The sequence below is a fragment of the Heteronotia binoei genome, chromosome 5 (genome assembly GCF_032191835.1).
Source record: "Heteronotia binoei isolate CCM8104 ecotype False Entrance Well chromosome 5, APGP_CSIRO_Hbin_v1, whole genome shotgun sequence".
NCBI classification, from domain to species: domain Eukaryota; kingdom Metazoa; phylum Chordata; class Lepidosauria; order Squamata; family Gekkonidae; genus Heteronotia; species Heteronotia binoei.
Genome location: NC_083227.1, coordinates 12,701,050 through 12,717,080, shown reverse-complemented (window position 1 = coordinate 12,717,080; position 16,031 = coordinate 12,701,050). Strand labels below are relative to the sequence as shown.

The following is a 16,031-nucleotide window of genomic DNA, read 5'->3' as shown; positions in this document are numbered from 1 at the left end:
GCTACTACTAGGCCCAAAACGGATTTTGAATATTTGATTTCTCATTCCTCTTTAAATTCCAAGGGCCTTATTTCTAAAATCTATCGCATTCTACTACAGCAGGTCTGTAACAGTCTACCATCCTACTGCGAAAAATGGCACAAAGAGTGCAAACTCACGCTTACTAACACACAATGGGAAGCCATATGGGAATCAGAAGACCAAATCAATAGCAATTTTTCAACAGAACTACAAAATCATGTCAAGATGGTACCGCACTCCCTCTCACTTCGCCAACATCGATACTAACTATTCCCCACTTTGTTGGCGAAATTGTGGCATGCAAGCTTCACCACTACACTGTTGGTGGGATTGCCCGATTGTCAACTCTTTTTGGCAAAAGGTTATTACCCAGGTAGAAAACATATCCGGAACTACTATCCCAAGACAAGTAGAGATCATCATTCTAAATGATTGGCATTCTGTAAAGGCTACAAGATCTAATCTATCCCTTATTATCTCGCTTATAACTGCAGCCAAAAATACAATAGCCCTCAATTTGTCCATAGATAATTGGATCCTCAAAATTTGGGACTTCATCACGATGGAGAAAATCACAGCCGATATTGACACCATAGACCCGATAAAGGCAGCTAACTATTTCTATGCAAAGTGGTATCCAATTCTGGATAGGATAGAGGTTGACACCACTCTTTCTTCTTCACTTAACCAACGGGTTATCCACAAGAGTATTCTTTTCTTGTGATCACTCTATAGCTGTACAACTTTATTTTATATAACGGTATGTATGTGTAATGAAAATTAAGGCATTACTGTATCAATGTTATTCTCTGTTTATAAACATTATATTTAAAATAAAAATTGTTTTGAAAAAAAAATATGGAAGAAAATAGCGAGAGATATGAATAAATGGAATCATAAAATACTAGGGATATCAACTAGAATAAGATCCTTTAAAATGTTCTTGATACCAAAGTTAATGTATTTATTCCAAACGTTGCCCTTAGGTTTGAGGAAAAATCAAATTGAACAATGGAATAAAGCAATTAAAGTGTGGATTTTTAATAATAAAAACTGTAGGTTTCATAAGAGAATTCCATACAACCTTAAATCAGAATTAGGTTGGGGAATCCCAGATTTAAGTAAATATTATGAGGCCTTCCAACTAAGAGCGTTACTAGATTTGAGTGAGGATAAGGTACAGAAGTGGATTAATTTCGAGAATGCAGTTAACAGTGCTATTGGAAGATTTGGTATTTTTTCCACAGTGTCGTCAAAAGATCTAAAATTAGCCATAGGGCCCAGAAGAGCATCGTTAGAAACCTGGATGAAATGGTACCCACAGTGGCTAGGAAAGGTTTCAAGATGGACCCCCCTAGAAGCTATTGTTAAGGAGGCGCATGCCATAAAATGGTGGGGAAGGCTTAAAAACAAAGGCTATTATAGAGTGGACGATATGTTTAGGGGTGGTAAACTAAAACCTTTACAGGAAATTACAGAAGATTTAGGTAATCAATACTGGTTAAACATAGCAGGCTTACATAAGATAGTTAAGAAGATCAGTGAAAAGGGAGAGCTTTGGTTAGACGCTCCAATGGAAGAGATATATAAAGTAATGGCCAAACAAAGGAAGGGTCTAGTGGGGTTACTATACAGAAAAAAGATTTCAAATAAAGATAAAATAATAGTACATTTACAAAAGATTTGGACTCATGAAGGTCAGTTAACAGAGAGGTTGGCTGGGAAAATCTTGGAAGGACTAGAAGGGATTAAAGTAATCAAATTTAAAGAACTGGAATATAATTTTTTCACAAAATGGTACAAAACACCCACACAAATAGCCAATATATTCCCAGGAATGAGTTCCAAGTGCTGGCATTGCAAACAATTTAAGGGTTGGTTTGCACATATGTGGTGGGAGTGTGAAGAGGTTAAACCCTTCTGGGGGGAAATTATTGAATTTATTAGAAAAGTCTGCAATGTACCATTAACCATTGGTTTAATATGATGTTGTTAAGCACAATAGGAAGTCTGGCACTAAGTAGACCCACTCAAAACCTTGTCAAGGCAATGATACTAGCGGGGAAGGCGGTCATCGCTTTGGGGTGGAAAGATAAAAGTAAATGGTCAATAGAAATCTGGCACAACTATTTCTTTGATTACATACAGTCTGACATCGTGGCAACAATCAACAAGGATTCCACGTGGGAAGATAAAGTCAAGGAAATCGAGACCAGATGGAACCCTTATTTAGAATGGATCTCAGGAGAAACAAGGAAGGACATTCAGTGGAAGATCAAGACTTTGTGCCCTTGGCTGAGGGGGAAAGACTAAGAGAAGATGGGGAGGGTTGGGGGGGGAAGGGTTATTTGTAATTCCAACATTCATATATTGTAATAGTCAATTTTACAAGAGTCAATAAAACATAAAAATATTTATTTTTTTAAAAAAAGGAGAGGGGAAAGGAAGCAGACGACGGGCAGTTGCTCATGGACCTGACGGAAGTCCTGCGGGGGATGAATGAGGCCCGCGGACTGCACATTTGACACGTCTGGTCCAAACTTTCAACCCACTCAATCACAGCTGAGGAAGAGCAGAAGAACAGACTGGATTTATATCCCGCCCTTCACTCAGAGCGGTTTAAAGTCTTCTTTCCCTTCCACTCCCCACAACAGACACCCTGTGAGGCAGGTGGGGCTGAGAGAGCTCGGAAAGAACTGCTGTGGATCAGAATGGCTCTGAAAGAACTTGTGAATGACCCGATGTAACACCAGCAGCTGCAAGTGGAGCCGTGGCGAATCAAACCCAGCTCTCTCAGCTTACAGTCTGCGCGCTTAACCGTCACACCAAACTGGCTTTCGAAGAGTCCACAAAGCACAGAAAACAGAGTCCAATTTATCTGATACAAACAAATAATATCTTTAATGAGCTGTGATTCTTCCTTAACTGAGTTTTGTTTTGTCTGATGAAGAAACATTTAGGGGTGAAAACTTGGAAGGGAGGAAATGTGTTATCCCTTTAACAGGCATTACAGGATATTTATCTCTTGAGATATACATTTCCACATGTTAAGTTTCCGGGAATGAGGCAAGAATATTTTTTTTTTCCCCTTTGGCCTGCAAGCAACCCTAAAGCACATTCCTCACTAAAACAAAATAGGGAGATAGGATGAGAATTTTCTCTTTTTGTGCTATAAAGGCACAATATCAGTGGAGGAATTTTGTGAGGGGGTGCTCTCAGAAGGAAGAAGTAGGGAGGGAGTCTTCGTCCAGGGCTTAGTCAAGGTCCAGGGTGGCCAAACCGCGGCTCAGGAGCCATATGTGGCTCTTTCACACATATTATGTGGCTCTTGAAGCCCACACTACCCCATCAACCATCTTGGAGAAAGCATTTCTCTCTTTAAATTACTTTTCCAAGGCAAGCCAGCCAGCAGCTTGGCGAATACATTTAAACTTAACGTTGCTTTCTTTCCACCTCTCCATCTATTTGCCTTCCTCCCTTTCCTTCCTGTCTTGTGGCTCAAAAACATGACATTTACTCTGTGTGGCTTTTATGTTAATCCAGTTTGGCCACCCCTAGTCAAGGTCATTCCCAGCTCATGCGAAGGGAGGTGGTGTTCAGAGCAGGTAGAGGGAATCTTACTTCTCCCTCCTGATTCACTCTGTGAGACAATCTGGGGGTGGGGAGAAAAAGTGGGATTGGAGAAGACAGCTTCAAGAGGGGACTGGATAAACATGGAGTAGAGGTTCATCCGTGACTATTAGCCACAGTGTATTGTTGGCTAATGTCCTGAGCAGTGATGTTTTGTATTCTCGGTGCTTGGGGGGGGGGCACAGTGGGAGGGCTTCGAATGTCCTTGGACCACTGATGGACCTCCTGATGGGCATCTGCTTTTTTGGCCCCTGTGTGACACAGAGTGTTGGACTGGATGGGCCACTGGCCTGATCCAACATGGCTTCTCTTATGTTCTTACAGCTTCAAGAGGGGACTGGATAAACATCTGGAGCAGAGGTCCATCAGTGGCTCTTAGCCACAGGGTATAGATAGAACTCTCTGTCTGGGGCAAGTGATGCTCTGCATTCTTGGTTCTTGGGGAGAAGCACAGTGGGAGGGCTTCTAGTATCCATGGCCCACTGATGGACCTCCTGATGGGCATCTGGTTTTTTGGCCACTGTGTGACACAGGGTGTTGGACTGGATGGGTCATTGGCCTGATCCAACATGGATTCTCTTATGGATGCAAATAATGATTGGGTGTCCCACGAATGAGAGGGCTGCGTTCAGGTACCTTTGAAAGCGCCCCCTGGTGTGGCTGGTTGGAACGCAGATTGAAGGGGAGGGTCTTATGTTCTGGATGTTGTGGGGAAGAAAAGATGGCCCCGGACTATCTGGCATCCTAGGCAAGGCTAATTTTTGACCCCCTCCTCATAGCAGCCCAATCCCTACATTCTATCCTGTGGGCCCATAGGATAGAATGGAACCTATTTGGTTTTAAAACAATTTTATTGATAACATATGGTAACAATGTCTAATTATATCATTACTATCCCTAACCCATATAATATTTTCCAATCCCCCCTCCCTCCGTTACGAGACTCCCGCCGAAGTATATACTTAAGTTCGGCTTTAAAGCTACCCTTAACCAATCAAAGTTCAATTTCTCCCTTTTCTCATACTTATTGTTAAAAAATTGTCCAATGTCTTTTTACATTGCACTCTTTCTCTATTTATCCTCTAAATTTCTTCCATTCCTTCTTGAACACTTCCAGATCATAGTCTCTTAAAGTTCTTGTTAATTTGTCCATCTCACCCCACGATAAAACTTTCACGATCCAATCCCATTTCTCTGGTATTTTTTCTTGCTTCCACAACTGCGCATACAATGTCCTAGCAGCTGAGAGCAAGTACCAAATTAGCGTTCTATCTTCTTTTGGAAATTTTTCCATTTGTAATCCCAACAGAAAAGTCTCTGCAACTTTCTTAAAGTCATATCCCAAAATTTTAGATATTTCTTGTTGTATCAAACTTTTTCGCTTTTTCACAGGTCCACCACATACCACCTATACATCATCTTAAAACGGTTCTCTTTAAATACTCTGACATGTCAATATCTTCATCGAGTTCTTCCAAAGATACTCCCATGTATCCATTTGTATTTCCTTGTTCATATTAATTGCCCATTTGATCATTTGAGATTTTACCACTTCTTCTTCTGTAGATCATTTTAACAATAATTTATATACTTTCGATATTAATTTTTCATTATCTCCAAGCAGAACCCTTTCTAATTCCTTGCTCACGTCTGATTCCAACAGATTTAATATCATTTTCCATCAAACTTTTTATTTGTTGCATTTGGAACCAGTCATATTTATTATTTAACTCTTCTGCTGATTTTAATTCAACTTTAAGAAAATCCTCTAATTTTCAATCCTTCTATTTCTTTATCATCTTGTACTTGCCTTAGCAAAATTTCAAGAGTCATTATAAGCAACAATGGTGAAAGCGGACATCCTTGTCTTGTACCTTTGCTCACCTTCATTTCTTTTGTGAGGTCTGCATTTATGCACAATTTTGCATGTTGATCCATATATATTGCTTTCGTCATTCTTATAAAATGTTCCTCCAAGTTTATTTTTTCCATTACTGCAAACATAAAGTCCCAGTTCAAATTATCAAAGGCTTTTTCTGCGTCCACGAAGAATAATGCCGCCTCTTTTTCTGGATGTTTCATAATATTCTACAATATTTACAACAGATCTTACATTATCTCTTATTTGCCTTTTAGGGAGAAATCCCGCTTGATCTTCCTTTATAAAGTTGATCAAATATTGCTTAAGTCGTTATGCAAAGATTCTTGTGTAAATCTTACAGCCATTGTTTAATACTGAAATTGGTCTATAGTTCTTTACATTTGTGACATCTCTATTTTCCTTGGGGATCAACGAAATTACAGCTTCTTTCCAAGTATTTGGAATTTTCCCTTTTTCTGTTATCGTATTCAACAGTTTTTGCAGTTTTGGTACTAGCTCATCTTTAAAAATTTTATAAAATTTAGTTGTGTATCCATCCGGCCCGGGAGCCTTACCTACTTTCATTGCCTTTATGGCTATTTCAATTTCAATTTTTTCTATTGGATCATTCAAAATCTTTTTCATATACTCAGACAGGGGTGCTATCTTGATAGTTCGTAAATACTCTTCGATTTTTTCTTTTCTGATTTTCACGCCCTTAAATAAATTTTACCCTCTGGGCCCATAGGAGAGACTGGAGTCCATTCTCTCCTATGGGCTCATATTAAGTACCGATAGAAACAGAGTTTCAATACAGCCTGAGGGAAGGAGGAAAAGAGAAAATGGGAGGGGGGGAACAGACAAAAGAAAAGAAAGTAAATCATTGCGATTAGCAACTCGGCTAGCATATACAAACAAGGTTGTCCAGTTGGGACATAGAAATAAAAGTGTTTTCCATAAGCAAATGAAACAGTCTATTAAGCTGTTCTAATTCATTATTAAAATTTAAACCCCTTCTCTGAGGTTGGGCTGCAAAGGCGGAACGATCCCTCCATTCTATCCTGAGCCCACTCTAACTGAATCCTTTTCCATACACTGAGCGCTTAAAACGTTTCTTCCGTATGTATTCTCTGATGCATTGGTCTGCCCTCGCTTCTTCTGCGGCCTGCCCCATCACCTGCTCTCCTAACCCTCATTGGGCCCTCCAGGATGAGAGATGCCACTGTAGGAACAGAGGGTGATGGACCAGCATTAACAAGTTCAACAAGGGAGGGGGAGTGGTCTCATTCATTGGGATGGGGTCCATCTGTCATGAAAGCTCCCTTTGTAGCCATTCAAGACTCTGGGTGTGGCGAGCCAGGGCAGGACACTGACCATTCAAAAGGTTCTCCCCTCTGTGTGTTCTCTGATGCACTTGAAGACTCCCCCCTCACTGAATCTCTTTCCACACTCTAACCGTTCATAACATTTCTGCCCTGTGTGGGTTTTCTGAGTTGAACATGGCCACGCTGGCTAAATCTCTTTTAAAACGCTAAGAATTCAAATCATTTCTCCTGTGTGCTTTCTACAATGCCGTTTAAGACTGTCATGCTGACTGAACCTTTCCCCACACCCTGAGGATTCAAAAGGCTTCTCCCCTTTGTGGGTTCTCTGATGACATTGACGATGAAGAGTGCAACTCATACTGAATCTCTTTCCACAATCTGAGCACCCAAAAGGTTTCTCCCCTGTGTGGGTTCTCTGATGACGTCGAAGACTGCCACTCCACATTAATCTCTTTCCACACTCTGAGCACTCAAAAGGTTCCTCCCCTGTGTGGGTTCCCTGATGATATTGAAGAATGGCACTCATACTGAATCTCTTTCCACACTCTGAGCACTCAAAAGGTTCCTCCCCTGTGTGGGTTCCCTGATGATATTGAAGAATGGCACTCATACTGAATCTCTTTCCACACTCTGAGCACTCAAAAGGTTTCTCCCCTGTGTGGGTTCTCTGATGACATTGAAGAATGGCACTCGTACTGAATCCCTTTCCACACTCTGAGCATTCAAAAGGTTTCTCCCCTGTGTGGGTCCTCTGATGAGACTGAAGATGACCACTCTGACTGAATCTCTTTCCACAAAAGGTTTCTCCCCTGTGAGGGATCTCTGATGATGATGAGTGCCAGTATTTCTGAATCTCTTTCCACACTCTGAGCATTCAAAAGGTTTCTCCCCTGTGTGGGCTCTCTGATGAGACTGAAGATGACCACTTCTACTGAATCTCTTTCCGCACTCTGAGCACTCAAAAGGTTTCTCCCCTGTGTGGGTTCTCTGATGACGTTGAAGATAACCACTCATACTGAATAGCTTTCCACACTCTCAGCATTCAAAAGGTTTCTCCCCTGTGTAGGTTCTCTGATGATGCTGAAGAGTACTACTCCCAGTGAATCGCTTTCCACACTCTGAGCATTAAAAAGGTTTCTCCCCTGTGTGGGTTCTTTGATGACGTTGAACATGGCCACTCCTACTGAATCTCTTTCCACACTCTGAGCATTCAAAAGGTTTCTCCCCTGTGTGGGTTCTCTGATGACATTGAAGAATGGAGGTCGTACTGAATCTCTTTCCACACTCTGAGCACTCAAAAGGTTTCTCCCCTGTGTGGCTTCTCTGATGACGTTGAAGAATGGCACTGGTACTGAATCTCTTTCCACACTCTGAGCACTCAAAAGGTTTCTTCCCTGTGTGGGTTCTCTGATGACGTTGAAGACTGCCATTCGTACTGAATCTCTTTCCACACTCTGAGCACTCAAAAGGTTTCTCCCCTGTGTGGGTTCTCTGATGACATTGAAGAATGGCACTCGTACTGAATCTCTTTCCACACTCTGAGCACTCAAAAGGTTTCTCCCTTGTGTGGCTTCTCTGATGCTTTCGAAGATACCCCCTCGCACTGAATCTCTTTCCACACTCTGAGCACTCAAAAGGTTTCTCCCCTGTGTGGGTTCCCTGATGGCATTGAAGAATGGCACTCGTACTGAATCTCTTTCCACACTCTGAGCACTCAAAAGGTTTCTTCCCTGTGTGGGTTCTCTGATGACGTTGAAGACTGCCATTCGTACTGAATCTCTTTCCACACTCTGAGCACTCAAAAGGTTTCTCCCCTGTGTGGGTTCTCTGATGACATTGAAGAATGGCACTCTGACTGAATCTCTTTCCACACTCTGAGCATTCAAAAGGTTTCTCCCCGGTGTGGGTTCTCTGATGACGTTGAAGACTGGAACTCGTACTGAATATCTTTCCACACTCTGAGCATTCAAAAGGTTTCTCCCCTTTGTGGGTTCTCTGATGACATTGAAGAGTGCCACTCCTACTGAATATCTTTCCACACTCTGAGCATTCAAAAGGTTTCTCCCCTGTGTGGCTTCTCTGATGATGTTGAAGAGTGCCACTCGTACTGAATCTCTTTCCACACTCTGAGCACTCAAAACGTTTCTCCCCTGTGTGGGTTCTCTGATGACGTTGAAGAGTGCCACTCATACTGAATCTCTTTCCACACTCTGAGCACTCAAAAGGTTTTTCCCCTGTGTGGGTTCTCTGATGACGTTGAAGAGTGCCACTCCTACTGAATCTCTTTCCACACTCTGAGCATTCAAAAGGTTTCTCCCCTGTGTGGCTTCTCTGATGACGTTGAAGAGTGCCACTCATACTGAATCTCTTTCCACACTCTGAGCACTCAAAAGGTTTCTCCCCTGTGTGGCTTCTCTGATGACGTTGAAGAGTGCCACTCCTACTGAATCTCTTTCCACACTCTGAGCACTCAAAAGGTTTCTCCCCTGTGTGGGTTCTCTGATGACATTTAAGACTGCCATTCATACTGAATCTCTTTCCACACTCTGAGCACTCAAAAGGTTTCTCCCCTGTGTGGGCTCTTTCATGATGCTGAAGATGGCCACGCTGGCTGAATCTCTTTCCACACTCTGAGCATTCAAAAGGTTTATCCCCTGTGTGGTTTCTCTGATGACACTGAAGAGTGCTAGTCCGACTGAATCTCTTTCCACACTCTGAGCATTCAAAAGGTTTCTCCCCTGTGTGGATTCTGTGATGATACTGAAGATTCCACCTCTTAATGAATCTCTTTCCACACTCTGAGCATTCAAAAGGTTTCTCCCCTGTGTGGGTTCTCTGATGCTTTTGAAGATTCCCCCTCTCACTGAATCTTTTTCCACACTCTGAGCATTCAAAAGGTTTCTCTCCTGTCTGCATTTTTTTGTGGAGCTGAAGAATGCTACACTGACTGAATTCATTTCTCATTTCTGAATAATCAGAAGGTTTCTTCTCTCTGTGTATTCTTTGGTTTACAAGGAGCTCTGATCTATTTCTGAAATACCTTCCACACTGAATGGATTTCCTTGCCTTCATTATCCTGTGCTTTGGAAAATGTTCATTCCGCTTTCTTCCGTCATGCTTCTCAACCACACCACTGCCTTTCTTTCTCTTGGGCCTGCCTCGATTCCGGACATTTCCATTCAAGTCTTCCTTTGTAACTGTCTCTGGCATTTGCCGATGAAGTTCCTCCCCCTCCTCGTTCCTCCCATCATCCTCTGCTGTAATAAAGAGAGAGAAACTGTTAGCCCCTGGGAAGCCTGGAAAGATCTCACAGCATCTATGTGGAAGATCATGTCAAGGCAGCTGCTCTGTTTTACAATGCTTCGCAAGTGACTTGCTAATAAACAGCTAATAAACTTGCTAATAAATAACCAGTTTGGTGTAGTGGTTAAGTGAGGGGACTCTTATCTGGGAGAACCGGGTTTGATTCCCCAGTCCTCCACTTGCACCTGCTGGAATGTCCTTGGGTCAGCCACAGCTCTCGTAGGAGTTGTCCTTGAAAGGGCAGCTGTTGTCAGTACTCTCTCAGCTCTACCCCTCTCATAGGGTGTCTGTTTTGTGTGTGTGGGGGGGTGGTGGTAAAGGAGATTGTGAGCCACTCTGAGAATCAGAGTATAGGGTGGGATATAAATCCAATATCATCATCATCATCATCTATATGACTACAGAAGGAAAAGATTGAAGGCACTTTGGCCTCATCCAGTTTGGCTGATCTTAACCACACATTCACCTTCCCCCAGGAATATCTAGTATTGAAGGATACTCCACCCCCCCCCCCTCCGTGAAGAGCATCAGCTGACCCCTAGCTCAGAAGGAGCTTCTGAGCCGCTAGATTTCAGGCTCCCAGAAGGCCTCCCTCCCTCCTTACCCACCGGCCTGTAGGATTGTCCCAAACCAAATGTTTCTCAGAAGGGAATCAGGAATCCCCTATGGTTGTTCCTTTCCTGTTCCCTTGACGTAACAGTGATGGATACTTGCTCTCAGCCAGATCATTTGGAAAGGAAATATGCTCCCAGGATCCTCTAGAACAGAGGTGGCCAAACTTACTTAATGTTAGAGCCACACGGAACAACCGTCTGCGAGCCGCAAGACAGGAACATTAGATGTTTGCGAACCAGAACGAAGGAAGATAGATGGAGGGGGGAGAGAGGTGGAAAGAAAGCAACTTTCACTTTAAATGCATTCTCCAGGCTGCTGGCTGGCTTAGAGAAAGGACTTAAAGAAAGAAATGTCTTCTCCAAGCCAGATGACAGGGTGGGGGGGGGGGGTTTTCAAGAACCACACAATATGTGTGAAAGAACTACAGTTTGGCCACCCCTGCTCTAGAAGAAATCTCCAGCCTTTCTTTGAAAGAAAGGCCATCCTCCTTCTCCATCAGACTCTGTAATACCTCTGTATTCTTTTGCAGAGAGAGCGGGAGACAAAGAGCAAGAAAGTGATCATTCTTACACGGGGAAAGAAAGAAATGGCAGATTCAAAATTCTTCTGAAAGGATGGCACCATGGTCAAGACGGAAACTCAGAATCTGAACCAGGGTAAGGGGAATGGATCTGTGAGGCAAAGAACCCAGTTCCCCCAAGGGTTACAATTATTACTAAGTGGCCTGGCGCGACTCGTGGGTGTTCAGAATCTGAGTCTCCCTGCAGACGACATCATCATTCCAGAATGCGGTAATTGGTTAACCATGAGAACCTGTATCCAGTTCTGCAAACAGGAGGGTGAGGGGATGAGGTTGCTGCTAAGAACTTCTGGAAATTTCCATCAAGGAGGAACCTTGATTGGGTCATTAGAGAGAGAGACTGGAGAGAAAGAAACTATAATACAGGTAAAGAGGAGCTGCAGAAACTGTGCTGTTTTGTGTTTTAAAAATTTAATAAAGCTGTATGTATATATATATATATATATATATATATATATATATATATATATATATATATATATATATATATATATATATATATATATTTAAAAGGGGTCGGATTTACTTGTTTGCATTCTGCTGAGGTAACCAGTGAAAAGGGTGTTCTCAGCTACAAAGAGCACTGATCCAGGGGGGAGTGGCTTTGACCAATATCCAATGAAAGGAAAGGTACATACGGTCAAAACCCTTGGGGAAGCTTGGACGCTATTTAAAACTATAATCCTAGAAGCTCAGATAAAATACATACCACAAGTTAGGAAAGGCACAAACAGGCATAAGAAAAGGCCTGCGTGGTTAACAAACAAAGTAATGGAAGCTGTAAAAGGTAAGAAGGACTCCTTTAAGCGGTGGAAAACCAGTCCAAGTGAGATTAGTAAAAGGGAACACAGGCTGTGGCAAATCAAATGCAAGACTGTGATCAGGCAGGCAAAAAGGGACTATGAGGAGCATATTGCAAAAAACATAAAGACCAACAATAAAACTTTCTTCAAATATATTAGAAGTAGGAAACCAGCCAGGGAGGCAGTGGGGCCCTTGGATGACCATGGGGTAAAAGGATTACTGAAGGAGGATAGGGAAATGGCTGAAAAGCTGAATGAATTTTTTGCCTCCGTCTTCACTGTAGAAGACGAGAACTTTTTGCCCGCCCCAGAACCACTAATTTTGGAAGGGGTGTTGAAAGACCTGAGTCAGATTGAGGTGACAAATGAGGAGGTCCTACAACTGATAGACAAATTAAAAACTAATAAGTCACCGGGTCCGGATGGCATACATCCGAGAGTTCTGAAGGAACTCAAAGTTGAACTTGTGGATCTTCTAACAAAAATCTGTAATCTTTCATTGAAATCTGCCTCCGTTCCTGAGGACTGGAAGGTAGCAAATGTCACCCCCATCTTTAAAAAAGGTTCCAGAGGAGATCCGGGAAATTACAGGCCAGTCAGTCTGACTTCAATACCGGGAAAGTTGGTAGAAACCATTATCAAGGACAGAATGAGTAAGCACATTGATGAACACGGGTTATTGAGGAAGACTCAGCATGGGTTCTGCAAGGGAAGATCTTGCCTCACTAACCTGTTGCATTTCTTTGAGGGGGTGAACAAACATGTGGACAAAGGAGACCCGATAGATGTTGTTTACCTTGACTTCCAAAAAGCTTTTGATAAAGTTCCTCATCAAAGGCTCCTTAGAAAGCTTGAGAATCATGGAGTAAAAGGACAGGTCCTCTTGTGGATCAAAAACTGGCTGAGTAATAGGAAGCAGAGAGTGAGTATAAATGGGCAGTCTTCGCAGTGGAGGACGGTAAGCAGTGGGGTGCCGCAGGGCTCGGTACTGGGTCCCATGCTCTTTAACTTGTTCATAAATGATTTAGAGTTGGGAGTGAGCAGTGAAGTGGCCAAGTTTGCGGATGACACTAAATTGTTCAGGGTGGTGAGAACCAGAGAGGATTGTGAGGAACTCCAAAGGGATCTGTTGAGGCTGGGTGAGTGGGCGTCAACGTGGCAGATGCGGTTCAATGTGGCCAAGTGCAAAGTAATGCACATTGGGGCTAAGAATCCCAGCTACAAATACAAGTTGATGGGGTGTGAACTGGCAGGGACTGATCAAGAGAGAGATCTTGGGGTCATGATAGATAACTCACTGAAAGTGTCAAGACAGTGTGCGTTTGCAATAAAAAAGGCCAATGCCATGCTGGGAATTATTAGGAAGGGAATTGAAAACAAATCAGCCAGTATCATAATGCCCCTGTATAAATCGATGGTGCGGTCTCATTTGGAGTACTGTGTGCAGTTCTGGTCGCCGCACCTCAGAAAGGATATTATAGCTTTAGAGAAGGTGCAGAGAAGGGCAACTAGAATGATTAAAGGGCTGGAGCACTTTCCCTATGAAGAAAGGTTGAAACGCTTGGGACTCTTTAGCTTGGAGAAACGTCGACTGCGGGGTGACATGATAGAGGTTTACAAGATAATGCATGGAATGGAGAAAGTAGAGAAAGAAGTACTTTTCTCCCTTTCTCACAATACAAGAACTCGTGGGCATTCGATGAAATTGCTGAGCAGACAGGTTAAGACGGATAAAAGGAAGTACTTCTTCACCCAAAGGGTGATTAACATGTGGAATTCACTGCCACAGGAGGTGGTGGCGGCCACAAGTATAGCCACCTTCAAGATGGGTTTAGATAAAAATATGGAGCACAGGTCCATCAGTGGCTATTAGCCACAGTGTATGTGTGTATATAACATTTTTTGCCACTGTGTGACACAGAGTGTTGGACTTGATGGGCCGCCCCGCTGGCCTGATCCAACATGGCTTCTCTTATGTTCTTATCCGGTCAGGAGCCTTTGCCTAACGCTCTCCCCGCTGGCTCCAAAGTTATATCTTTTTTTACCTCTTTAAATTATATTTTTGAACTTTTGAAAGATGCCTCCGAAAGGGGTGAAAAAGACCAAGCAGAAAGAAAAAAGCTTTCAGTCTTTAACTAATTTCTTGGAACTGCCTTCCACCTCCCACGCAAGCTTGGAGAGATGTCAGGAACCACCTGCAGAAAGTCCTCTCACGGTGAATTTATTGTTTCAGGCAATGTCTAAACTAAGAGAGGAAATACGAGACGATATAACTTCTATGCTTCAACCAATGTGTCAGCGTCTGGATGAATTAGAGAATTCTTGTAAGCAAGCAACTCAAACGGCGCAAGAAGCGTTAAAAAAAGCTCAAGAGATAACAGCAGATGTATGGATGAGGGAACGGGTTTTAACAGTGGATTTTCGTAGCCGGGAGCTGTGCCTAAAAGTTAGAGGCTTTAAATCAGATGTGGAAGCAGAAATGGACTTATATATATTCATGGCAAATTGGCTTGCTGAAGTAATCCACCTGGAGGTCGAGGTTCTTCCACTCATCCAAAAAGCATATTGTGTAGGCAAGGTATGTGAAGACAATTTGTCTTATACCCGAGACATTGTGGTGCAGTTTAAGGATTATCGAATGAGGCAAAGAGTCTTTGCAGAGGCTAGGGAGACAGGAGGCCTGGACTACCAGGGGTTAAAGATTCAAGTGTTTCCGGATCTCCCTCCTGAATTTTTAAGAATCAGAAGAGACCTTAAGGACACAACTGCCAAATTGCGGGACTTAAAAATTAAATATAAATGGCTACAATCAGGCAAACTATGTGTCCAAAAAGGCTCCACTTCGTTTACAGCACATGACGCAGCCTCTGGTGAGATATTAATATCCAAGTTAACTCCCTCCTCTCCAATATTAAGAGTTAATAAGAGAAAGGAATGCTCTCCTCTCATCCCTCCAAGGATAACCCGTGTTAATTTGGAAGAAAATATGGACTCTATTTAAAAGAAACTGAAGCAACAAGAAAAGGGAAAAGCTGAAGAAATTTATAATTTATAAGTATTGATTTTTCTTTCAGAACTAAGAGCTTGGTGGGGACAGACGGTGAGAGCACCTGGGTAATTTCCCTCCTTGTTTAATTCAGTCCAGGTGAAGAAGAAGAAGAAAGAGTTTCTTTTCTTTTTTTCTTTTTGACCTTAAACTTTAAGGTCTCCAGAGACTGAGATATATTGTTACAATTTATTCTTTATGGATTTTTTTTTTTGAGAGTAGAAGGAATAATCAAGAGAAGGAAGATAAGAAGCTATATTGAATGCGTGTGGCATTAAGGTTTTTTTTAAAAAAAAGCTGTTAGGGAAATTAGCATTGTTAAGCTTTATTATTCCTCTGCTATAAAAATATAGAAAATATAAATAGACATAAATATATATATATTAAGTGGTGTGGAATGGTAACACTTGAAATATCTTTAAATTGTGTTGTTTTTGATTTGTTATTATGGTACACCTACCTGTTGTAACAGGTAGTAATGGTAATAAGTCTATAATAAAATTTGAGTAAAACAAAGAGCACTGATCCAGGGGGACTCAGGTTTCTGTCCTTGACAAGATCATTTCCAGCTTACAGGCAGAGCAGAGTTGGATTAGATGACCCTGGAGGTCGGTTCCAATTTTATGATTCTATGGACATGTGAAGTTTCCTTATACTGCATCAGACCCTTGGTCCCTTGGAGTCAGTATTATCTACTCAGTCCAGCATCGGCTCTCCAGGGTCTTTCCCTTCACCTCCTACCTGACCCTTTTCTCTGGAGATGCTGGAGGGGATTGAACCTGGGGCCTTCTGCATGCCAAGCAGAAGTTCTATCAGGGAGCCACAGCCCCTCCCCAAGTAGCGGGAC

General features: G+C 42.4%; 2 protein-coding genes across 7 annotated transcripts in view; one reads left to right on the top strand and one right to left on the bottom strand.

Moving 5' to 3' along the window:
• LOC132571063 (zinc finger protein 883-like) overlaps positions 1–16,031 on the top strand; it is a 661,721-nt gene that overhangs the window by 300,868 nt on the left and 344,822 nt on the right. The window lies entirely within an intron of this gene.
• LOC132571094 (zinc finger protein 658B-like) lies at positions 7,929–9,766 on the bottom strand. The gene has a single exon (XM_060237770.1). It carries the CDS (start codon positions 9,751–9,753, stop codon positions 7,963–7,965), a length of 1,791 nt encoding a protein of 596 aa, XP_060093753.1. The 5' UTR covers positions 9,754–9,766; the 3' UTR covers positions 7,929–7,962.

Coding starts and splice junctions, on each gene's coding strand:
- LOC132571094 (XM_060237770.1), bottom strand. CDS start 9,753: ATGCAGACAGGAGAGAAACCTTTTGAATGCTCAGAGTGTGGAAAAAGA.